Source organism: Phallusia mammillata, chromosome 1 (assembly GCF_965637545.1).
Source record: "Phallusia mammillata chromosome 1, kaPhaMamm4.hap1.1, whole genome shotgun sequence".
Taxonomy (NCBI): domain Eukaryota; kingdom Metazoa; phylum Chordata; class Ascidiacea; order Phlebobranchia; family Ascidiidae; genus Phallusia; species Phallusia mammillata.
This window is the reverse complement of record NC_137252.1, coordinates 32094237-32119990: the sequence shown is the minus strand read 5'-3', so window position 1 is coordinate 32119990 and position 25754 is coordinate 32094237. Positions and strand designations below refer to the sequence as shown.

General features: G+C 36.8%; 3 protein-coding genes across 6 annotated transcripts; 2 read left to right on the top strand and 1 right to left on the bottom strand.

Annotated features, from left to right (window-relative positions):
- Positions 1-1356: 1356 nt before the first annotated feature.
- Positions 1357-5770, top strand: LOC145216400 (uncharacterized). Its single transcript, XM_080084500.1, has 7 exons — positions 1357-1506; positions 1926-2177; positions 3070-3226; positions 3342-3457; positions 4361-4518; positions 4987-5142; positions 5489-5770. The coding sequence occupies exons 1-7, from the start codon at positions 1425-1427 to the stop codon at positions 5636-5638; spliced, it is 1071 nt and encodes a 356-aa protein (XP_079940626.1). The 5' UTR covers positions 1357-1424; the 3' UTR covers positions 5639-5770.
- A 457-nt stretch (positions 5771-6227) lies between these two features.
- LOC145216338 (uncharacterized) lies at positions 6228-9961 on the top strand. Of its 4 annotated transcripts, none has more exons than XM_080084495.1 (6): positions 6228-6399; positions 7262-7435; positions 7569-7943; positions 8060-8152; positions 8538-8735; positions 8950-9961. In XM_080084495.1, the coding sequence occupies exons 2-6, from the start codon at positions 7280-7282 to the stop codon at positions 9784-9786; spliced, it is 1659 nt and encodes a 552-aa protein (XP_079940621.1). In that variant the 5' UTR covers positions 6228-6399; positions 7262-7279; the 3' UTR covers positions 9787-9961. The 4 variants fall into 4 exon arrangements, with proteins under 4 accessions (XP_079940621.1, XP_079940624.1, XP_079940620.1 ...); XM_080084498.1 differs by having other exon boundaries at positions 6229-6399; positions 7315-7435; XM_080084494.1 differs by lacking the exon at positions 6228-6399 and adding an exon at positions 6664-7134 and having other exon boundaries at positions 7315-7435.
- Positions 9962-12887: 2926 nt separating this feature from the next.
- On the bottom strand, positions 12888-17495 carry LOC145216432 (uncharacterized). The gene is made up of 2 exons (XM_080084502.1): positions 15845-17495; positions 12888-14420 (listed from the first exon to the last, which is right to left on the bottom strand). Exon 1 carries the CDS (start codon positions 16415-16417, stop codon positions 15851-15853), a length of 567 nt encoding a protein of 188 aa, XP_079940628.1. The 5' UTR covers positions 16418-17495; the 3' UTR covers positions 12888-14420; positions 15845-15850.
- Between the last annotated feature and the right edge of the window lie 8259 nt (positions 17496-25754).

Below are 25754 nucleotides of genomic sequence, written 5' to 3'. Positions count from 1 at the left end.
ACAAAAATAGTGGTGAAGAAAAAACAGTTAGAATAACGGATTTAAAAAATTTGGGAAAAAGTTTTGTGTTGTTTTATTCGTAATGTAGGTTAGCATTTGTGCTTTTTTACTCGGGAAATTCGTTTCTTTTAGCGGGGTGATATAAAAGTGTGTTTCATCTGTTCCAATGCGATTTAGCTAGTATTTTTAGTACAGAAGTATAGGAATAAATCTAATATTTTGCCTGATTCTAGAGTTGACAGTATCTTATGAAAACCTTGCTTGTAACTGTAACCAGTGGTGGGATTCAGCCGGTTCGCACCGATTCTAAAGAACCGTCTCACGAAATTTTATGAGATCAGCGAACCGGTTAACATCATTACTGGTTACTGTCAAGGGACTTTGTAGCAGAACCGGCGGACAACAAATTTGAATCCCACTACTGACTGTAACGTTTAATTATGGGTCGTTATTCTGAAAGTAAAAATGCTGCATTAACCCGAAGTTAGAAAAAAACTCGAAAAGTCAAAATTCAGATATGCTGTCAAAATCACTAATTTCGCGGGAAAGAATGTTTTTGAAGAAGTTTTTAAGTCTCGGCAAAACGATACTTTCAGCCACCATAGCGCAATAAATTTCACAGTTATACTGCTCCTTATTTCCTGTGGCGATTTACTGCCAGAGGTCGTGGCAGTGACATGGGTGACACGCTGTTTTACAGCCAGTGACAGGACTGACGTGTGACAATGACAGATGAACTTTGGGGCCCTTGTAAAACACGTGGAATGGATTTGTGCCGGTTTTTAAACTCCTTTGAATGGTGACTTGTAATTTTGATCCATGAGATTATTATGCAAAACAATATCCGGTTTATGTGTGTTAGGAAAAAAGTTTCGGTCGCATTTATGTTTAGGTTGCACATAAAAATAGGCTTTTTGTTTGTGATTATCATGGTTGGGTGATATTTGGATGTTCAGTAAGCACTAAGGAAATTACCTATAGTTGTGTTGTCGCCTTTTGTTTAATAAGCCAAGCAAGTTGCAAGGTCGACAATATCAAAGTTTTGTTATGCTTTGTTAAACTGTGTCTGAATTCTTACTAACTTTTTATGATGGAAATACCTAGAATGAACAAAATAAACGGTTGTTTTTGAGTTTAAATTTAAGCGTTCTGTCAATTGAAAACAGCGTTTCGAGGCGGTATAAACAACTGTTTAGTTTAAAAGCCTAGTGTTAAGCCTATATTACCAAGGCCTAATATAAAACGCGAGCCTTAACAATTTTTGCTTTTTGTGAGGTGACAATTGGAAAAAAAATATTAGAAAAATACAGAGCCGTTTTGCTTGGTAAAAATATATCAGCAAAAGTATCATTTTCTTAATGATTTTATACTTTTAGCTTTCCAGGATACCTAGTAACCAATAGTACCAGATTAATAAGGTGGTTATGGCGCCGTCTCGTCGCATTGCAACTGCGGCAGCTTTGTGCTTGGTCGCAGTTTCTTGTTTCCACATGACAAAAGCTATAGGTAAGTCTAAAACAGTGGATTAAAATTGTGATTTAAAAAAATCTAAATTCGAATTTGAAAGGTCTTTTTAATATGTAAAACGTCATGTGTAAGTCAGACGTAATTTGTTTGTTAAACTCCTAAAGATGACGTCATAGTTGTATTATCAATACATGCAGAAAGCATCATAACTTTAACCGGTAATTTTATGCAACTGCTAGGTAGCGTTGCAGTACAAACAATCTCGTTTGTACATTTGTTGCTGCATCAATCAATTGAAACACAATTATTACAGAAATTATTTTTTTCTTGTAGTCAACTTTCAATTTTTCCGGCATTGTAGTATGTATTCAGCGAACGCTTCATTTTTCCCTTGTCACCTCTAACAGGTCGTTAAGTTTATAGCAGGCCTTCAAACTAATACTATTTCCTTATTCCAGGCGAAACCGAATGGTTCTCCAGTCGACCTCGTCATATGCTTTGGTCTCACACCGTATTCAAGCTCACGAGCGCCACTCCCGACGAGTGTGCGGAGCGATGCATATCCATGAGAGGGCGCTGTTTGTCCTTCGATTTTCACAGGCGTACTCGGTCGTGCTTTGGAAGACGCAATGGAGACGAAGTCCTCGACAGACGTCATCGTCCTCACGTCAAGCGGAACGACCACTACGATTTCTATGTCTCATCAAGGGGTTCGTTATCGCATCTTAGTTTTGAAGAAAGATAAATAGTTAGGTGCTTTTTCCCAAAAATGTCGTCCTTTACTGGACACAATAAAACAAAACAATCATACAGTAACATTCCTTTTGTTGTTTTTGTTTTACGGGGCAAAGACAGCATTAAATGTCTAAACCAGCGGTTCCCAAACTTTTCTAAAAATTTTGCCTGGTGGATCCTTTGCAATTAGGCCTACTTTGATATTTCGCGGCCCGTTAAAAATCAAAGAATGCTATAGGAAAAATGCAAAACCATTGTTTCTTATAGTACACTAGTGCAGTCACGATTCTTTTTAATGTAACAACTTTCTAACTTAGTGGTTTTCAAACGTTTTCATTGTTTTTTCAAAGCGGTCACTTTGCCATTATATCGAGGACCCGCGGACCTTAAGCCTGAAGGTGTATTTTAGCAATACGAAAATTTTAGCTTATTAGATGCAAAATTACACATAACAACGATCCAAAGACGGTTTGTGACATCACAGACAAGACAGAAAACATTACGATAGTGCGCAAACAATTGCATTCTTGATAGTTGTCATGCAATAAAGGCTATCTATTGTATAGTAATGGAGGCAGTGGATCTCTAATTGTACTTTAACTTAAACCTATTCAGTGACACAAATTGACGCCAAATAAGACTATGGACCCCTAAAGGTCCGCAGACCCCAGTTTGGGAACCGCTGGTCTAAACGTTGTAATGTTTTAAACAATGAAACAAATCATTTAAACCCATGACTGAATGGCCTGAGAAACTTCGATTGTTATGAGAACTTATCGGGCTTGGTACCCGTATGTGACCTAGATTCAGACATGGCAAAAATATTTTTATATAATTTTGTAATAAATGACTACTATAATTTTGCAGATCGCATACAATCCGCACTGAGAACCCCACGAGGCCCGGCTCGTGTCGTTGAGCGCCCTCGCGTGTCACAACGCCCTCGTGTAGAGCGCCCCCGTGTGGAACGCCCTAGAAGGCCGTATGCTCCAGTCACTCGCCCAGCCCGTGTTTATCCATCAAGGTACCAATTATTACATCACTGTGCAAATTTGAAAAGTAGAATGTTTGTTGTGAAAAATTTTATTTAAAAAAACTAGTGTTTTACAAATTTCCAAACAATTGCAAATATTTCAAAGGCGTCCCGTAGTTATAGCCCGACCTGTAAGGCCAACACGACCCGTCAGACCAACGCGACCAACGAGGCCACGCACAACTCCAACTACACTTCCAGCGACAACGATCACTTCCGGAGGTAAAATAATATTCCTTTTCTGCCCGTACAAAACTCACCCCTACATTACTCTTGCGGCTTAGTTTGATGATTAGAAAGCCGATTTAGTTTTGTTAGTGGCTCTTGCTGGCCTGGCGTATACTGTTATCGAATGAGATAGAGTCAGTTTCTCGTTTTGTTTACACTTGTGATGATTGGGGGAAGTCGTAATGATTATTAGGACTTTTAAACATAAATTAATACTTGAAAGGTTTAACCTATTGTTCGCTTAAAGTAAATATTGATCATTTTTTGTTATGAAAGCAGTTAAGTTTGAAATTCAGTTTTAAGTTAAATAATAAACAAATCTGTTTTGAGCTGATACCTTACCTGCTAGAAAAATCCGCCTAAATTTTATTTCATCATTTTCATCCATGAAAGCTTGTTTTCAAACCACAGAAAAACTTACCATTATGGCTAGTGGTTCAAACTAGTGATGCACCGAAGTTTCGGTTGGCCGAAACATTTTGGCCGAATACGCTGTTTTTCGATATTTCGGTTTCGGCCCGAACTTTTTTTGAAAATTCGGCCGAAACCGAACTTTTTGATTGCATGGAATTAATGCCTAAACTATCATTTTCGCCTGTTCGAAACGTAATAAATTACCTAATTGTTGTGTTTATAAAATACGAGCCACATTGTCTACAAAATATTACAAGTTTAGTAAAACTTCCGCTTCGTGAAAGGGATTTTGATTTATTATAATTCACTTCACTCGCATCAACGACACAAGGTTCAGTTGGAAACATGCATATAAATGGGGATTTATTAGGTTCGGCCGAAATTATTCGGCCTCGTGGCCGAATATTCGGTTTCGGCCCGAACCTTTTTAGGCGGGTTCGGTGCATCACTAGTTCAAACACAGATTTTTTCCCTTTTTTGCAGCTGTGTGTCTTGACCCCGTTGGTATCGAATCAGGGGTGATACCTGACCAAAACTTTGAAGCTGTCTCGTCCTATTGGCGCTATACTCCTGAAAAGGGACGACTTAACGGAGAGTTTACTTGGATGGCTGAAGTGGCAACAGAAAATCAAACATTAGAGGTAACATAAAGCTTTTTGTCCGTTACTGCTAAAACAAAAAAATGGTGTTTATCCTTCTTCAATAATGTTATCTGGATAATATCAAGTACATTTTTTGAAAAACGTCCTTGTAAGTTTACAGACTAACATTTTCACATTCTTTTGTATTAGTACTGTAAAATATTAGGTCGGTTTACTGAAGCGTACTTAAACACAAAATTTAAACAATTCTTCACCAGGCAAATTGGTACGGGGGTTTATAAAAATATACTTTTTGTGTACAACACAGCTGCTTACTGACGAAATCATCCAGTTATAATTGCATAAATAACTCGACAAATTGATTATTCGATTAACCGGATTCATCTGTATGTGCGAAACTAATTTGTTTACATAACACAGTTTATTTTGTTTCAAAACTCAGCAAAAAGCTTCTTTGTTAAAATCAAAACAATTCCTGGTGTAACACAGTTATTCTTTGAATTGCAGATTAATTTGGGCAGGGATACCAATGTTATTGCTATCGGAACCCAGGGGTTTTCATACTTCTTCAGAGACAACTATGTAAAAAGTTATGAGATCTACTACGAAAACCGACGGACAAACGGAAGGTTCTTTGCTTACAAAGAAGGTGGTAAAACAAAGGTAGGTTTTGTTGGGTAAAACGGACCCCTGTCTTAACCAAAAACAAACAAACAATCATAAGTTTAACTTAAGTTAGTATTACTTGTCTAAATAAATGGATGCAAAGTCAAGTATTCAAATCTCTACAAAACATTTTAGTAAAAATAGAATGTTTATTAAGTAATATTGGACAAAGTGCTATCCACCCTTTGGTGATGGTAATACCTCAAAATGACCAATTTTGGATTTTAATATTGTTTATGCCTATACTTGTTTTATTACAAGTGGGAACTGTCTTTGTTGAATTTTTGACGCCTTTTTGCGACATAAGGTTAGTAGCCTATGACATTCTTTACGATTTGTTTAGTTGTTCGATGGCAACACAGATGCTTACACGGAAAAAGTCAACTATTTCCGCAACCAACCATTCAGAGCAAGAACGATTAGGATTCGACCAATTTCGTGGCAATATAACATTGTGCTTAGAGTTGAAATCTACAAATTTTGTGAAGACTAAAAAGCTTCTAAAATCGCTGTTCTTTTTTCTGTTGCTTATAATTTTTTCTTGCAAATTGTTGTTTCTGCAATTGCTATTTGTGCGCTGTATATATATATGATCGAAATAAATACAATGCCCTTCTAACTAGAAGCTTTAGGAAGTGTTGATTTGCCTAATCTAATTCATGTCATTCATGTTGTTACATAATATAAAAGAGGTAAAACTAATTAGGTGAGCCCTATATACCAGATCAGTGGACTTAAAGTTACCATTGCAAACGAGTAGCCTAAACAATTTATATATTCACGGGACTTAATTCAATTCCAATTTTAGTGTAACCTTTGGGATCGTTACCCACCAACACGAGCCATAGGGAAAAACATTACGTTTAATCTTAAACATTTTACATTTACTAATGTTAACATACAAAAAAGTTGTTAAACATAAACTTAAGACGATTTTCTATTTGATTCCAATTACATATTATTGGTTGCGTGAGTTTTGCATTCTGAGGTTTCGGAAAAAGTGTGACACATTATGGCGCGATTGAGACAAACGTCATTGTTACCGTCGTTCGCAAAATAACAAGGTTTATTTATTTATCTACATACAGTTTATGGATGTTTATTTATTAAATTTGGTTGCAAAACACATTTTTTTGGTTTGAAAGTTTTAAAAACTGCGTCCAAACTCTACATGACAACAACAAAATTCTTAAAAGAATCGAAAAACTTGTATGGAAAAAGATGGCGGTTCATTCACTTCATTAACGAATAAAGGTAAATTGTTAACTGTTTGGATTTGTTTGTTATACCGGTATGTGCAGTAGTATCTATTACCTTGGTCTTGGGTATGCTGTTTGCTGCTAAGATACAAAATCTAAAAAAATATTGTTTTGAAAAATAAAGTGATACTTTTGTTGTTTGCTTAGTTACTACAAAAATATATGTATTTTTTGTGAAAAAGCATTGTTACTAAAAAGGGCAACTTTACATAACATTTTGTATGTTGTGTTAAATTGTTGTGGCACAAGGAAATTTCAACATATTTAATTTTCTTGTACTACTTTTGGTTTAATGGCCAGGTATGCGCTTTGTATTCAGCTTTGTACAGACTCTATAAAACCATCGTTTGTATTTAGTTGTCATTGTAGAAGTTTAACAGTTTTGTTGGAAAAACTACTGCTATTGTGTGGTCAATCTGAGATAATTCTGTAAATAGCCTGGGGGCAAATGACAGCAGGGAAATTCTGTCTATTGATAATTTGAAGCAAGTGTTTATAAAATTGACTGTTGGTGGTACAGATTTAAGTTAGAGTTAGATTTATGTGTATTTAATGCTAAAAAGTAATGTATAATGAATATTTTTGCATTTTTATGCATATACAATACATAAAATCATATACTTAACATGTTGAATACGGTGTATGCAAAAATACGTGGTATCCGTCGATCTTGTTTATATGTAAGAATTTTAACTAAGACAGGGTTACCAAAACTAACAGAGGAAAGGAGGTAGGTTTTTTTTCTCAGGCACTTTTTACATTGGCTTAATTTAGTGTAATCATAAAGTAAATTACAAGAGGCTTAATTAAGTGTAATCATAAAGTAAATTACTATTTGTTTTACATATTTATACCAGCTTGTCGTTTTATTTGCAATGAACTTGGTTCGTGTCACATTGATATTCCTCAGTCTTTTTATGTCTGTTTCTGGATGTCCTTTGGGCTGTGAATGTTTGAAAGACAAGAATTTAGCAAGTTGCACGAGTGCTGAGTTTGACTCTGTACCAAAAGGCTTTCCAACCTACATAACGGTAAGCAATTACCTTCCAAATTAATATGAACTGTAAACATGTTAAAAAAAAAATTGTGATCACATAATATTTGAAAACACCTCAGCAACATAGTTATGTTTGAAGTTTGTCAGTGTTGTAACTTTGTTTGTAGGAAATTTCTTTGGTTGACAACAACATTCAGACACTTGGGGCAAAGGCATTTCAATGGCAATTGCCACTGATCAAGTTGGATATGTCAGAAAACTCAATATCAGACATAAATCCAGAAGCTTTTGGTGCTAAGTCAAAGAAATATGGCAGTAAAGGTGAAATGACGAACACTCTACAATCCTTGTCACTTCGGTCTAACAAACTCTCATTTATACCCACGGATGCTTTGGAAAAATTGCATCAGCTAAGAGAATTGTCATTAGCTGACAACAAAATATCAGTTATCAAGTCAAGTTCATTCAATAGCCTGTTACATTTGATACAATTGGATTTGTCCAAAAATTCGATTGAAATGACAGCAGTTGATGCTTTTCAGGTATGAAATGTGTTTTTGTGTTAAAGTTTTATTGTTTAGAATAGTGGAATATACAGTATATATATTTTTTATGTTGATAAATTCTTGACCTTAACATTGCATTATTTTGGGAAAAGGATTTACAAGATTTGGAAATATTAGATCTTTCATCTAATTCAATCTCAGTTCTGTCTCCAAGCACCTTTGGTCACCTATCATCTTTAAAACAGGTATACATAGAGTACCAAAAGGCATATTATGACTTGTACCTATGCTGGTCTCTTGGTTTACCACTATAAATCATAGCTTGTTTAAAGCTTTGAGAGCTTACAAACTATTCACAATACAGCAGCAGATAAAAGTTAAATTTTGTACAGCGCACTATGACATTTATTTTCTTACATTATCAGTGTTTTTGTGTGTTGAGAATGACTTCCAGTTATTCACATATTCTGTTGAATTGAAAATGCAAAACTTGGCAGATTAGATATGTGATGAAGTAGATTCATCTTAATCTCTATTCTAAAGATTACAAACATATCTATATAATGTATGTTAGTTTTCTTCCATATGCTGTTAAGGAAAAGTTTTAACATTTTTTTTTTTTATTTCTAGCTTTACATGAATAGGAACTCAATTCGAAAAATCCATCCATTGGCATTTAATCACTTTACGATGTTACAAGAGCTTCACCTGGCAGTCAACAGAATCGATGAAATACCTGATGGAGTATTTGCCTTAACTGCATCTACTTTGCTTTTGTTGGACATTTCTAGAAATGAAATCAAGAAACTAAAGTCAACTACATTTAAGGTGCCAAAAATTTCCAACTTATTACAATTTGGAAAAAAATTAAAAGCAAAAAAGCGAATCATAAAGCGAATAAGATGGCACCAAAGCTTGAGTTTAAAGCTAAAGCAGAAAATAGCTTTATGTATATTAATAAATATGCAAGTACATATTAGTTGACTCATATGACACTTTGTTTCTATGACTTTTTGCCTAGTAACATTGGTCTTATTTCCAGGGATTAAAACTGCTGCAAAGTTTGAAACTGAGTCACAATTTGCTGACTCAGCTTTTTGATGCACAAACCAAAACTGGAGTCTTCATGCATTTAACTTCACTTAAAATGCTGAAACTGGATTCCAACAGAATAGAAATGTTGCAAGATTTATCGCTGGAGGGACTTCCCCAACTCCAGGAACTTACGTTGACCGGAAACCTCATAAAAGTGTTTCCCAATGTAAATTTACCGAGCCTGGAAAGGCTGGACTTAAGCGCGAACCTACTATCAAACATTAACGAAAGTCATCTTCAGGAATTACCGTTTTTGGAGCGGTTAGACTTGTCGGATAACGTCATAATTGACGTCACTGCTAACGCTTTTTCCGAATGTCATCGGCTACGAAGCTTACACCTTGAGCGCAACCGTTTGAAAACGCCATATACGACATGGATGACGTCACAAAGATTTAGGCACAAACGTCCACACATGAATTCGTGTGCAGGACACCTAGCGGGCAATGCGTGGTTGTGCGACTGCCGCACGATGGCGTTCGCGAGATCTGTTGCCAAATCCCGAGCGGCCACAGTGGAAAACGAAAAAATCTACGTCAACTCTGACGTCATGATGTGTGATGGACCGGAACAATTTAAAGGCCTAACTTTGACTGAATTCGCAGTAAATTCCAACTTGAAGTGTGACGTCACAATATCGTTGAAAATGCAATACTGGTTGTGGATTTTATTCGGATCAGTTGTACTGTTTGTGATTTTTTATGCAGGAAAGTATTTTTCGGTCCGATTTACTTGTTGGATCGGCGACAAAACATTCACCAAGCCAAATTCAAAGCATTTGTGATAGTTTTTTTTATTGGTTTTATGTATAAATTTATAGTTAATTGTCGCTTTGTCTATGCAAGTTTTTACACAGCGCACAACACAAAAGACATAATTTTGCGTTTAATAAACTTTGTGTACTTTTTTATTGTTGGTCTTAGATGGTATATGGTACAAATAAATTATGTTACAAACCACTCTAAAGTTGTTTTGACTTGGAATTCAACGTATGTTACACTTCTGATCTGTGTTTTGTGCTTTTACATCACAAAAATAATATGTTATGCTTAGGAAAATCCCCAAGATCCACATTTGCGCAATGCTTTAGTTAATTAGGGGTAACCGTTCGCCTAATGATGCTTTTCGCTTTAGTTGACTTTCATGCACGAATACACATCACGTCTGTGTGTTTCATGCTGATTTATTGATATTTTCTGCCGAATAACCCCAAACCTACACAGGGATGCGTTAATCGATGTTGCGGCAATCTGTAGTTCATGTACGGGAGTTTTGGGCGGACGATTTTACCTCAATATCTCGCTGTGTTTATCAGCAATGCATAACAATACAGTTTTAAGCCAACGGTTTAATCTGAGGCCTCTAAACGTTTTTGCTTCACCATCCACAATGTTTTCGCCTACATATGTATATATAATATGGACTGGCATGATGCTTAGGTCAAAATATACTGGCTCATACATACGTAAAAAGCGACATGCTTTATATTTAAACATTGTATGACTGACCGTCGTTCCGCCTGCAACGAGTTTACAAAACTTAGGTAGCCGCCTATATAAGTTTAGCAACACAGACATGACTTCATACGGTTACATTTGTATCGTGATTTTGCTTCGATAAATCTAACTTCGGGCTTTTTTGACCAAAATTTTCAGGTTGTAGGAACCATTTTAACCTTCAGTTTGTGAACCCTATTTCGAGCCTGCTTAAATTCTATTTCTAACCCTGTTTTTGTTATATCAATGAACGGTTCCGTTTGATTTTTACAGAATTAATAGGAGCTGTAACTTTACATCAATTTAAGCGACTGTTTTGCAGCCGTACCTGAGGGTTGCCATCGACACGGACCCCACAATAAGACAACCGAAAATTTAATTTTTTATACGAAACGAAACAAATCTATGCATTTATACGAGCCATGAAACTTCACATGCCATTTGTTTAGCCAGAAACAATCTGTGTTCACAGAAAATTACTTCGTGCGTCTCACGACAGCTCAGGTCTATTTTTTTTTCTTTTTGCAGGGATTTGACTATCATTTCACTAAGTTTGACACATAAGGAATCAAGTAAAAAACAAGGACATTTCTTTGAAGAGAGGACAATTTTTTTGTTGAGACATTGCCCTTCAAAATAGGGATAAATTTCCGAAATAAGGACGGTATATGACCAACCCTGTGTACAAGGCGAACATGCATTTTCTCCCAAGTCGTTGACTGTTTTCCGCGTCTGTTGAAATCAGAAATGGCAGTTTAGATTTTGGGACCAACTGTACAGCTGCATGTATATCACGTTTATGTTTATCTTGCAACGAATCTAAAATCGAAACGTATCGCATGTTTTAGGTGTACAGCGAAACTAATGTTGAATGTTTACTATCTGGACAGTTCTTATCTGATTCCCGGCTATTCCCTTGCGAAACAAGTTCGGTACGTTCGTGTTTTTTGTTGTCAAGGAACTTTGTATGTAATGTCTGTGGTAAATTGTCTGATAAGACTTAGAGTATCGATTACGACCCATATAGATTCGAATCAAAATTTGTAAATTTCGGAGAGATATCAGGAACTGATTGAATTTCCTCCACAATGCGTTGTACTGAAAGCGGCACTTTAATTGTATACCTGACAGCATGCATGGTGCAAATATGTAACGAAAATCAGTTTGTTGCTACTTACGTGCTGCCAAATTTGAATGTTTTTACCAATTTGTGGCCACAAGTGAACATGGCAGCTTACTTTTTCATATAATACTAAGTTATATTAGCTTTGTGGACTAATGGAAATGTATCTTTGGACTACAGTTTAGAAACTAGTGGCTTAAGATACAACGCCATTTGTTACCTTGTTCAGGCATGAAGACGTGGTCCATTTGTTGCGGTGTACTAACTGCACAATATGCTGTTAGCAACGTCTGTCTCGCTAAGCTTTTGGAATTTTCCCTGTAATAACAAAAATGTTTGGGGGAATTTTTCTAAACTTAATTGCCCTTGTGCGCAAAACAGGCGTTGCATCGTTATCTCCTCGTTTGATAATCACGAGTCTGAACTTTGAAATTGTTGTTTTTAAGAGTCTAAAGCAGTGGTTCTTAAACTTTCAAGCATGCGGCGCATTAACAATCTAAACTTTCGTTTCGTGGCACACTTTGCAGACCAACCCAGAGTTGTAGGCGGGTCCAAAATTCGAGCCCGAGCCCGAATTGTTTGTGAAAACCCCTTTTTGGTCCGAAAGTTTGATTGACGGGCCTTTACATATAAAGCCTACAAAACGCACTAATGTACAGCATATAATAAAAACGGCGTTTTAGGGCTGTTGAGCATTAGGTGAAGTGGGTAATTTAATCTAAAAAAGGACACAGAATTTAAAGTCAGGCCCGAATTAAGCCCGTTTGTTTAACAAAACCTAAGCTCGAACCCGGCCCTTTTCGGCACTTAAAAATAGCGAATATTTTACGGCACAATTAAAAATCTTTCACCGTGTGCAGTTTAAAAATCACTGGTCTAAAGGCTATTTACTACCGTTTTTGGAGACTGTTTAAAGTTAACTATGTTTTTTTGCCAACTTTTTTTCAAGCAGTTAAATTTGTTGCATCAACTTAAATCTTGGATTCGAAGCAATTGTTTCAGAATAGGTAACGTTGCAACAAACAAGTGGGTAACTGTTCTTCTGTTATTATTCGTTCCTTTTAAATATTCAATAACTACTGCTTGTCTGAAATTAGATGCAGCTGTTCATTGTGGTAGCAGCATTCGTTTCTGGTTGCAGACAACATTTAGTGCTTTGCTTTTTAATTTGTTAGCTATACACATTAGCTACCGTTAGCTGAACGAACAATAGCTATCCTTCACGGAACCATTTTCCTGATTTTTACCTTCAGTTCTTAGTCAGTATCAATTTGCAGAAACTTGCGTTTAATTTTTAATATTGAATACATACATTTTATAAACGGAACTTACGTAAAGTGCAGGTACGATATATGGTATATATGACGTCAGAAACACGTAACCATGTGTATGTGACGTAACAAGCGAGATAAAAAGGCACTGAAAAAACGTTGTATCATTGAAATGAAGCATTCGGGAAATAAAGTTACACTCCCAAAACGGGGAATTAACCATTGTTTTGAGGAACTATTGCATCACAATGTAGAGCCTTCAAGCGCCACAAGGGTATTGCAATAAAAAACAAACATTATCGATGACGCAAAAACGCATTTGTGACGCAATAAAATAATCGTGCAGGGCGACGGTTTCAGTGCATTTAGGAGAAAAACGAAACAGTAAAAAGAGAAGTGCATTAGGTGTGCATTTTCGCTGCTTTTTTTTATCTTGCATACAACAACAAAACAAAGCAAAGCGCAATTTGATTTATAATTTCTATTTTCACAAGCGTAAGCTGTAAGGATGTATTTAATATCATCGACACAACGTTTTTCGTTGAATCTCGAGACAAATTTCTTTCGTTAATTAGGGGTTTTACATTTCCACTCTGTCGCCATTAACTCAAAGTTTGACCTTTATGATGCTGAATAGCAATTATTACGTCACTGTGCGTTGGACTTTACTTACAGGATTAGCTTTAGAAAGTTGCTTCGAAATGTTTTTTCTTAAGTGCAAATAATAATTGGTTTTAAACGTCTTGGCCTTTGGAAAGTTTAATTTCAAAACGAAAATGACGTATTGTAGGAAAATTCTGAAATAAGTTCCGTTACGAAAACATATTGTCCCTTCATAAATGTCATTTAAAACTTCCATAATTTGGTCACAGTACGACGTTTGACTCATTGCAAAACTACATTGTGGCTTATGAGTCAAACTTGTATTGCTAGTTCGGTAAATCCACGAAACCTATAAAGATTGTGATGTAAGGTAATAGTTCTAAGTAAATTTGGTCCATAGACGTTCAATTTACATCGATAGATACTTTGTGTATTTTCAAGTGTCTTATAATGGTGATGTAGTGTTGTGCGGCCCTTGATTTTTACAAAAAAACTTTGTGCCTATAGAAGACAATAGTTTCATAAACGCTTTTATAAAACGTGAGGTAAAGCAATGAAGAAAGTGGAATCGACAAAAACAGCAAAAGCTAATAAACACAAGCCAAGCTGCAAAATTGCAAGCGAGCTATTTGCCTGCTGCTTGCCAACTATTAAAAATTAATTAGGTGTACTAAACCTGCAAACGGTTTTCTCCCAGTAGCAAGTTCATGCTTAGCGATCAACCGTGACGATTTTGCCAGTCACGTGACCTCAAAACAATTTGTCACTGTAGAATATTGTTCAGTAATGGGCTGTAGAAAACTTCTTGAAGAGTTGTCTTTTCCTTGTTGCAACACAAAGGTTCATTGTTGCGTAATACTCCTCGCTCGACCTGCGTGCAGTCACGTGCCCAGTGTCAGTTTTTGACGTCATAATGTTCGTGTCGCTGCAATAGAAAGCAAAGTCGATCAGTAATTGCACGACTGGCTTTTTAGCTTGCCTAAGGTCAGATTGTAATTAGAGAAATTATCTGAGATTAAAATAGACAACAAAACTTCGTTGGATGAATAATATGTTTTATATGGAGCGAAACGTTTGTTTTTTTGACTAGAATGCAAATATTTTGCCTTTAACAGCCTTTTTAACCTAATATACATGCATATTAGTACAAAAAGTAATTAGAAGAATTGGCAGAAACTTCGTAGAAATGGCATTCTATTTTGCAAAGACCAAAAGGCAATTAAGCCTCCACCCACTCTTCGGCCAATGCGCTAAATTAAACGCACGACCCTATTGTGATCAAACAATCGCGTTAAAAGTTGTCGATCTGCTTGTTTGTGATGCGCAGTGAGTGGTTTTGTGATGTCACACACAAAAGACACCTGGATTTCTCGGACAATGCGAAAATACGCGCCTTGTAATAGCGTGAAGTCGAATTGTTGTGTTAAAGACCCGTTAGCTGGCTTGTAAACACAACTTCGAATTGTACGTTGCCCGTTGCTCGATTCAATGTTTTTGGCTAAACGAGTTTTTAAAGCAGGACCCAACATAAAGTTAAATTTGCTGAATTGATTTTAAAGGCATGTAAAAATATTTAAAAAACTCACCAAATTTTAAGATTTTAACGTAGGATCAAAAGTAAAGTTAAATTTACTGAAACTGTTTTTGGCATTTCTTTTTGAATGTTGTCACTTATTCTTTGTCCCACAAAATAACAGTTACAATGTACATTACATGTAGTTAGTGCACAAAAGTTTGCCAAAGCGGAACAATTGACCAGTGAAAAATTCCCGGGGCTGCTAAATTTGGATGCCATTGCCTCCGCCAAAATTCCCTTTCAATAAATTGAACTTATAGGCGTTGGGTAACTTTGTAAATCAAGCACCAAACCAATGTGTTTACGCTGACATTTGTGTTTCTACATCTTAATTAGTCTGTTTATTGCAAACCTACGCATTCTTTAGTTTTTGTTACGACATAATCACCTCTGTCGAGTGCTGATAATATACCATTGTTTACGACCCACTGAAAGACAATTTAGGCGTTCTAATGCCATTTTTACGGTTCTCACGGCAATTTGTACAATAAAGCGCCTATTTTAGCCCAGCGCGGCAAACCTTGTATCATGGTTTATCCCACACAAATTTTTGTGCCAAAAAGACACTGTTAGTTGAATAATACCATTTTACGCGTCAAGCGTAGGAATTTATCCCATTTCTAAAGGTATCGCAAATAACTATGCACATTTTTGATGAAAAATGCAATTTTACTGCGTTCATTAAAACTATTTGTATATTTTTTTGAAGAAAATGAGCATGCTTTATAAGCAGAATCTTTTTTTAATGAGTTCTAAAATTTTAAAAGACTTGCCTATTATCACGTGACTTTTCCGGATTGATAAATCACGTTTGAACCAGAAATAGTTGCAATTTCGGGAACAAACGCTTCATTCTCGAAGCCGCATTCCAAATCTTGCACCACACAGTTGTTGCTATTGTTTTGGTTGACGTTGGCCGCGCGGGAAAACAGAGCACTGTCATTGGACGACGAGCTGGCGCTGCGCAACGGTTTCTCCAACGAAGCATCTTTTGCTCCCGGGAGTGACGACTCCTTCTCGTAGGCCAAGTTTTCATAAACTGGAACTTTCCCTTGTTGTCTTGACTTTTCTAGGGCCTCGGTGGTAGCTTCCATGTTAAGAACATTGAGATCCCAGTCTCTTACTTTCTTCTCAAGGGCTGGGATGGTGATCATATGCCACAGAAACAGGAACATGACTCCGAAAAAGGTGCTCGCTCCTCCGACATATCCGAGAAAGTCGGAGTAGATTTCGGTCGTTGCGATACCGACTATCATAAGGGGAATCCCTGCAATGAGGAACACCAGGCCGACGATATAGATCGGAATGCATTTGCTGAAGTCTCCTCTCCGGCGGCAGCAGGCCATGGCTAAGCGGAGACCCTGCTTTATTGTTAAGATTGTTAATATGACCTGCGAACATTTTAGGTTGTTAGCTAAGGATACAAATACATAAAACTTTTCACAAAACGCTTAATTCAGGTCTTTAAATTCAACAACATTTTGGCATCATTCAAAATTCTTTCTTTCTGCTCTATAACTATTACCTTACCAGTAAAAACCTTTAAGATTCTTCTAATTTCAAGATTAGTTATTGGTCATATTTAGTATCTAGTTTTCTTTGCAAAACTCTAATGCAAACTGAAGCACGCACCAGAAAAAATAATTCGGCATAAAGCCATGGTTTTGGCGCAAGGCAAAATATGCATGGTATGCTGCTTGCTACATGACTACTTGCTGTAGAGAAACTCTATGTAGCTAAACACGCCTCCAGTTGTTGTTTACAACAAGGCTGCAGTAACTCAGACCTCGTGGCTTGACTTTTCCAGTAGTCCACAACATTCGCATGCTCTATCATTAGTGGCTGATGGTGGTCTAACCCGCCTGACTGTTTCCCACAGACTTTTAACACGAAGTTACGCGTGGCAATTTTAAGGAGTGGCATCAGGTCCACTGTCTGTTCGAACCTTTATCTTTTTCGGGCCAAATTCTCTCGTTATCTCCCTTTTTCTCGAATTCTCTCGTTTGCCTATCGAGAGTTCACGTGATAAGATTGCTGTTGTCGTGACAACGCTAAATAGATTATTTAAATAAAAGGGACATGGTAAACGAAATACATGCAAATGGCGACTTTTTTAATGGTTGTATTTGTTTTACAAAATTGTACTGATTTGATGCATCGAATGGATCAAACCCGACTGATAAAACACTGTAAGTTGGGTTTCTTATTAAAAAATATATTTGTCCAACTTACTCAAGTGACAAAATATTATCGGAAAAATGCTTTTAATTCTAAGATTACAACAACAAAAAACGATTTGCCTTTTGAAAGTGCAATAGTTTGCGTGTCTTCACAATACCTTTTTTCGCAAGCTAAAAATCATTTTTTCACAGCAAAAACGAAGTATTCTTGTTTAAAAATAGACACTGTAAACACCTACAGAAAAAGTAATATATTTTTTACATTATCACTTTACAAGTTAATGAAACAGTAATCATTTTTTCGCAACGTTTTATTGCACCCTGTTTAAACAACATCGTGTACGCACCTACAAAATCACTGAACACCTTCGGAACATAAACAACTGGCAACTATTCTGCTGACCGCTAACGCACCCGCTCTCACAAATACCCGCGGGACGTCATAATGCCCTCTGTACACGTCACAAGCGAAAGATAAACGTCCAGCGAAAAACAGTAACACTGCACACGACCTGCGGTTGACCAGTTCCCATTTGCGTGCAGCAGTTGTTTTTCGCAGTGTAAAAAGCTCTATACCATAGTTGTATCTAGGTAGCCTGCGGTGTAGTTACATCTTGCCTAGACGGTTATATGCCCCATAAACAAACGCCAGAAATGCGATGTAACAACCGCGACTGTGCAGACAGCTCTTTACTAATTTGTATATTTTGTTTTGTAAGAATTGCTATTTCGTTCTGTTTGTTGAAGCAAAAGCCCAAATTTTCCCTTTTTCTAATTTTATTGCTGGTATAATATCTTTTTAAGGTGTGTAAAACTGGGACCTGCCTGTTTCTTTGAGATAAAAAGTATACACGTCTAAAGACAATGCAAAACTGGCACCTGTTTTAGACTCTTCACAATTACCTCACAGTAAATCTCCTTTATGAGAAACCACCTGTTCATTGAAATCTCACAGAAAAGAACCGAACAAAAATCCTGCCTCAAGGCAACAAAACAACCTAATCACAAATTCGAATAACTGCTCAAAGGACAGAGGAGAAACGCTTGTTAACTTTAGTATCTGTGTCGTCATATACAGACCTGTAAGCGTCACTTTCTTTATACGTGACAGCGGAATAGGAATTATTTACTTTGTCATGTGATATACCTTTGGGAGTTGGAAATATATATTAAGTTATTTGTTTATTACTAAGTATTACGCAGGACATAAGTGCAGTATAGTACGTACAACCGGGGTTTCGAAAGCATTTTCTCTGCGATTTTGGAATGTTATATTACAATAGGTCAATATGATATCTTAATTGCCTAGCATTTTGTCGATCAAATTACGGAAAGTTTGCATAATTCCCTTGTCCGCCCCTTGGAAAATTTGCGCATATTTAAACTATTGTAAACTTTGATGCTAAAGCTACTTGTAAACTTAAGATTTGAAAACAAATTTTAAATTCGGCTGTACGTAAAACTTTAAAATTTCGACTGCAATTTTCGTGAGTTTTGAATACGTTTGACTTACTCCAATGCTGTACTTGTACTCATGGTTCACGGTGTCAGTCTGCATTGTACGGTCTTTGCATAATTTATGCAAGTTTCACACACACAACTACGCATATTCTTATTAACCTTTTCTTCACACACCACAGATGGTAAGTGTGGCTGTAGTTTCATACACATAGAATTGCTCTTGACGTAAATACAGTTTAATGTCAAATCAAACATATTGTCATATATTTTGACCTACACGCAGTGGTGGGATTCAGCCGGTTCCAACCGGTTCTATAAAACCATCTCACGAAATTTTATGAGATCAGCGAACCGGTTGGCATTACATGGTTACTGTCAATGGACTTATTGTAACAGAGCCGGCTGAAAAATCTGACTTTTGTAAAAGAACCGACTGACAAACAATTTGAATCCCGCCACTGCCTACACGTCTATAACATTGAATTATTTTCGTTTTTCATAAGACGAAATAACTATTCGAAACCCCATAACTGCATTAAACATATGCTCCTAAATTATCCAGTGTCTTTAAACTATATAAAGCTTAATATCTAATAATACATTAGCCCATGTATTTTCTAAATTGGGAAAAAGTCAAAGCAACCAGCAAGTTACCCTGACGTCATGTCACGAGGTTCGGGTTCATGTTATTGCAGCAAGTTTGAACCGCCCGAAGGCACAAAATTATATAATGACGCAATCGTTGCTCTGTTGGCACGGTAACGGTTGTTATGGCAAACTACGTGACTCACGTTTTACAGTTTGTTTTATTCAATGTCGACGTTGCATTATTTGCACCAGTTCGTTTAGTTAGGTCAGTGGTTCTCAAACTGTGGTACACGTACCACAAGTGGTACGTCAGGGCTTTTCAGGTGGTACGCCAATAGCTTTCTTCTAAACTTAATTCAGGTCATATCAACAATTGCTGCTCAACTAACCTAAGTGATCAGCCAAGTTTTTAACAGAACCAATGTTCAGGACGTTTTTTAGGAATTGGTAACACGCTGGTTTCATAAATAAGCTAGTGTAGTCAAGAAGAACTCTTGGTCTACTCATGTAAACACGATTTAGGTGGTACACAGCGATAGAAAAGTCGCCAGGTGGTACGCAATCAGTATAAGTTTGAGAACCACTGAGTTAGGTTGACTAAACGCATGTGGTTAAGTTAGATACCCTTCAGTAGCAACAACGATTTTTTGACATTAACTTGATTCTACAACTTGTGAAAACTCTGAAATCACAGTCTATAGAGTCTATATCATAGTATATAGAATTCGAATAAAGAATAGTTAAATCGGTTCACCCGTTTGGATGAGTGCATTAGCAGAATAATAAACGCTTGAAATTATAAATTGAGTTTTCAGTTTATCTTTTGAAATGAAAACTTTAGCCTAGCACGCCCCGAAAACGAAACTTGTAACAAACTTCTGAGTTTCTGGTTTGTAGGAAAAACATGTAAACACAACTTGTTTAATGAAAAACAAAACTATCGAGTCTGTGACAATGTCAAAGGAGCCATTGCGCAGTTAATTCGACCGTGACCCTATTTGCTCTTTTTGAGCTGAAACGCGGAACGAATAAATGCATTTACCTCTCAACCACATACCCAGAACGTGTATGCGTGTTTTTTAAATAAAATGTGAAAAAACGTTATCATGTCTTATCTCCACCGCCTTACAAGCCTTGGGCGAAACTTCTTTTGGGGCAAACTCATAGGCGTTTTTTTGTTTGCCCTAAACTCTGTTTCCAAATCAACAAAAACACAACCTACTGTGTTTATCTGAGCCAAGGTGTAAATTGACGCGTCTAAAAGATATATATATATATACTCATAGAGCCTGCATACATCGATGCAGCAATGTACTCAAAGTATAAACAACAACGAATAGTATGACTTGGCTATCTGCGATCAGAAGCAACAATACGGCTTATTGTTTGCATTATACAAACACACAACAAGTATATTCATACCACCCTTACATAAACCTAATAAAAACTTGGTTAAATTTTCAATAGCTACACTCAAATTTGTTCAGTTATTGTGTATGATTAATTTGCATTAACCTTGTTCATAAACTAATTTGGCTACTGTACAAATTATGTTATCACACGAAGTTTGTACCTCATAAACCTTCGTACTAAGGCTCCGTACCGTATCTATAAGGTACCAGTAATCCGATTAAGTTCATTTACCTTGCTCATGAGAGGTTCAATTCATGCTGTCAACTCGTGTTTCGGTGGCTTGCTACTTTTAAATAATGAATAAGTCTGCAGCGTCAACTGGAATAAATCATAGTGCTGTCTTATTCACTGGTGTTCCATCACGGAATTCCGGTTTTGTGGTGATGTTTAAATGGTGGTCGTTTAAAAACCATTTGAAACTACTGTTGAATTGTCGCTATGGTATCTCGTGTGTAAATCGCACGCCGTACTTTAGGTTTAATGTGTCACTTATAACTTTTAACTTGTTTACAAAGCAAGAAGGACAATACATTTTTTAGTTACTGTGTTTTGCAATCAACTGCTTTACGAGTTGAAAAAACTTATTCTTATGCACGCTTAACAATAACAAAAAACGCCTCCCAGATATGAAAAGTTTCTTAATGGGTTCAAAGACACGCTTGGTTTACTTAAAAAGCGTCGCAAACTGGTTTGGATGGATAAGCTTGTCATTTCAGGCAAACATGATATGCTTCGATAGAATGGGCTACTTTAACGTAGAAAACGGTAAACGTATTGACAACCATATTGTACTTTACATCTCTTCCAACATAACATGTATTCTGCCAATTTCATGCCAAATTCTTACCTATCTTGTGCTAACACATTTGTATTATACTAAACAATGGCTGTAAAATGTATCAACACATGTGATACATGACCTAAATCCAAACACAGTTTTCTGAATGAATAAAACTGCCCTAGGTCTGTAAACAAGTGTGAAAGGTGTGTGCACTAAAGCGTAGAGCCAGGCAGTATACCTGTTTGCGATAACACGACACCGCTTTTATAACCTTGCGCGTACGTCACAATGCTTACACCAGGTCACAATGGGTTGTCATGGACAACGATCGTGAGTCACTTTACAATGTTTAATCGCCGTTTAACAACGTGATCGTTGGATCCAATGTAAAAAATGGAATTTTTTCCATAACCATTGTTCATGATAGCACGGCGTTTCACTTCCAATTGTGTACAGTAGTGACGCTTATGAATTTCCCGGTCCAAGTGTTTTAGCCTATAAAGGCTGGTTTCGATTAAACTCTTTTAAAGCGCTATTGTATAGAGATCTTTTTTATCAACTTCAATTCTCTGGCTACTTGCTTCTCAACATACCCCTTCATGGACTCAATGAAAATATATAATAATGAAAACAATATAGACGTTCGTATGTCGTGAGAGGTGGCCATAAACTCACGAAAACCTTTCACAGACTCATTGTAGTTCGTGAACTCGGGATTAAAAAACAAAGCCATAAATACTTTACACTTCGGAAGGTATTGCAAGTTTGGTGTTACACTTGACACAAAGCCATGTTTATTAAATCAAACCATAATCTATACACCACTTTCTTATATTATACTTTATGCATGGCGATTTTAACTTATTCTAATACTAATATAATCAAAACATCTATCTGGAATAAAAACAAACAACGCTTTATGAAACAGAAACAGATTTACCGCCAAAACTGTACTGTCGCATTTGTTAAAGCTCATAATAAGCTAAACCGGCTAGTTACTGTAACTTGTAGCTATGTATTGTTGAATATTGCAATTTCTAATTATCCCTAATAATTCGCTAATACTACGTTCGACTTCCTGGCACACCTACCACTAATTTACTACCTTAAATTACGTTTTTCACTAGTAGCTTTCCATGAACCTACGTAACCAGCACATGAGTATGTTATCACGTCACAAAATACATACAGAATATGTGGCGTGTACACCAGATGTTTAATACATGCACAATTGACAAGTTTGGCGAAATATGTGATCTGCACGTCTGTGAATCTAGACTTTAAATAAACTATAATTTGAAAACCTCTGCTCTATAACGAAGTTGTAGCCTCTAACACACCCATTCAAACATGTAATCTACACCACATTAACCACAGGTAAAAGAAAAACTTGACTAAACGCTTTTATTCATAGACAAACTCACGACTTTTTACGGCTAATTCATTTACACGCTTTGACTTTTCTATCCCCCTTCGGCAACGAGTCTATAGAATAACGCCATTCAGTACTGTAGCTAATGCCTAACGTAAACAGAGAATGCGTTTGTAATTTGACCCAACCTGCAATACGATACCGTTGCTTGGCGGCGGAATTCTGTATAGACTGACAAACCGTTGTTACAATTACAAATTTACCAGTCCAATTCCACCTATAAGTTAAGCATGTAATAATTTTTCTCTCTGATAAGCTATGCTTTGCGCGCTGCTTGCTAATTGTCAACGCATGAGGATATCTGTGTCCAGCGTAACCTTAAATCTTACACAAACGAAGCTAACTTTACAAATGCTTGAAGGTATCCCGCCAATGTAGCTTGTATGTATGTTTATACACACGGAAAATTAGGGGAAACATTCGTTTGATTACAAATGTGTGTTTTGTACACCTAGAAAGATGGGGCTTTATTGTAAAAAAGCCTACACATAGTTTACTTCTAAAAACTTTACAAAACCCAGACACGATAGAATAAGGTTGCTTATCTTAAGTGACACCGTGGTCTACTGTCTGCAGTATTTAAACCAATTAACATCTTAAAACGTTCTTAATATGACAACAGTACTTTTGTGTGTCGATTTTAGAGCATTTCAAAAGCCAACTAGAAGTTACATATATTCTTGCTTTAAGCCTAAACCTTTTTCCACTTTGCGTGCAACGTTTGTAAAAGCTTCTTATGCTGTTCATATGCTGTTCATACCATTTTTGCGACTATGTTGACACTGCAACCTGTCTAAGGAGTTTTACTGTTACTAGTTTCAAAACGTCTTCAGCACTCAAATCAATAGAAAGCGAATCTGATTCTATGCCTGGTCGTTGTCAGGTTACTTGTCCTGACAAAAACTCACGCCATCGTGACGCTGCTATTTCGTGTGTGACGCCACAATGCCCCGTTCCGCGTGACTTAAACGTTGGGGTGCGCTCAAATACAGGTGTAACTATGTACACAGAAAAGCTAGGATCTATTTATGGCTTTATCGCCCAACAGTCCTAAATAACTGCATATTTCGTTTTTTCCTTGTTGTACAACAGCTTACATGTAAAGAAATAGTCAATGACGCTGCCTATAGCTAACGGACGCCTTGTTTTTTTCCTACCACTTTGCTAGTTAATGAAGGTTGTTATGGCTTTAGTACATGGCCTGGAGACATCATTTTTTGACCCAAAAGCGCTAAGCAACTATAAATTTCTTTCATTATATGTAGTACAACTGCTTTCATATTAAAAGCTAGTCAATGGTGCTGCCTTTTACCACTGGCCGCCTTGTTTTTTCCTACCACTTTGCTAGTTAATGAAGGTGGTTATGGTTTTAGTTCTTGCCCTGGGGACATAATTAAACTTGTCGCTACCGTTTCTCTCCTTCTTATTACAGTATCACAATGCCCAAGGCTTTTCTGCTATGAAACAATAGTGGTTTCGGTTTACAATATCCACGGAATTGTGGCTGTCATTGCCCTCATATTTTGTGATATTTTACAATCGAGGGCAAATCCCCTTACAGCGAATGCCTTGTCATGACTATATATTTATGTTTTGCTGTCAAACAATGAGCAGACTCCGCCTTTTAGATGTACATTACACATCTAAAATGTAGCAGGAAATAAATTCTTATCCCTTTGTGCATAAAGTTCAGTATATTGCTCTCAAAATTAAACCTCTTTTATGTCGCTATTCTTTTCTTTAGGGTTATAGATATTTGCCCAGGAAGCAATTTTAACGTCTAGTCACGCTGGCTTCTATTTGTATATTCTTTTGTATTAGTGTCAATATGGCTGGAGTCAATTCCAATTTTATACGCTTGCAGTCCATATTTTTGACGAAAACATCTTTTCAATACTTTCGCAAGGACTAGGTTAGGGGTGGGCAACCTGCGGCCCACGGGCCAAATGCGGCCCTTCATTAAAGGTTGTGCGGCCCGCAGAGACGCTTAGATTTCAAATGTACTGGCAAACGAGTCGAACTCTTATATATTTTGAGGTAGATTAATGCGCCTGATGCTAGTTTTCTGCGACCTGGCAAAAAGTGGCTAGAATCAAATGCGAATTATACTTATATTCGAGCATATTTGGTAAGCAACGACGTAAAATCACTTTGTGCTATACACAGGTGCGGCCCGCGATCTAATTTTGACAATTGTAATTGGCCCCACAGTTAAACTGTACTTTAAGGCTAAAACGGACCATACCGTGCCCCATTAAAGGTTTTGGAACTGTGCGAAAACCCATTGTGGCACCGAACGTGGGTTCATAGCTGGCTACTGTGAACACGAATTGTTACGTACTTTTGTATTAAAATAAGTTATCTGCTGCTATTAAGGCCCACGTACAAAGTGTATGTCTCTCACAACTGAAATACTATTACACATAACAAATAGGTCGCAAACTTTGCCGTTGTTGGTACACACAAATTCGAAAATATGATAGAACACTTTTTTTTCTGAAACATTAAAAAGTAAAGGCTGTAGCCCTAAATTTTTAGGTCTCTATCTATACTAGCAGATGTTACATGCCAAAAACCGCTTTTTTGGTTTGGAAAGTGATTAGTTATAAATTATTTTACAGGTCAAACGACGAACCTAGCCATCTGCTGAACTTGACCTAGTGGGGGCAATAGCGGCCTAGTGGAATAAAAGTCTGGGATGCAGCCAGCAATAGTAAAGGTAATGGCCGCCCTGTACCATAAGGTTTCATTGCATGTTTTGCATGGCAAGCGTGTCTTACATCCACGCCTTATTTAACACGTAACATCCGCCATACACAACGATTATG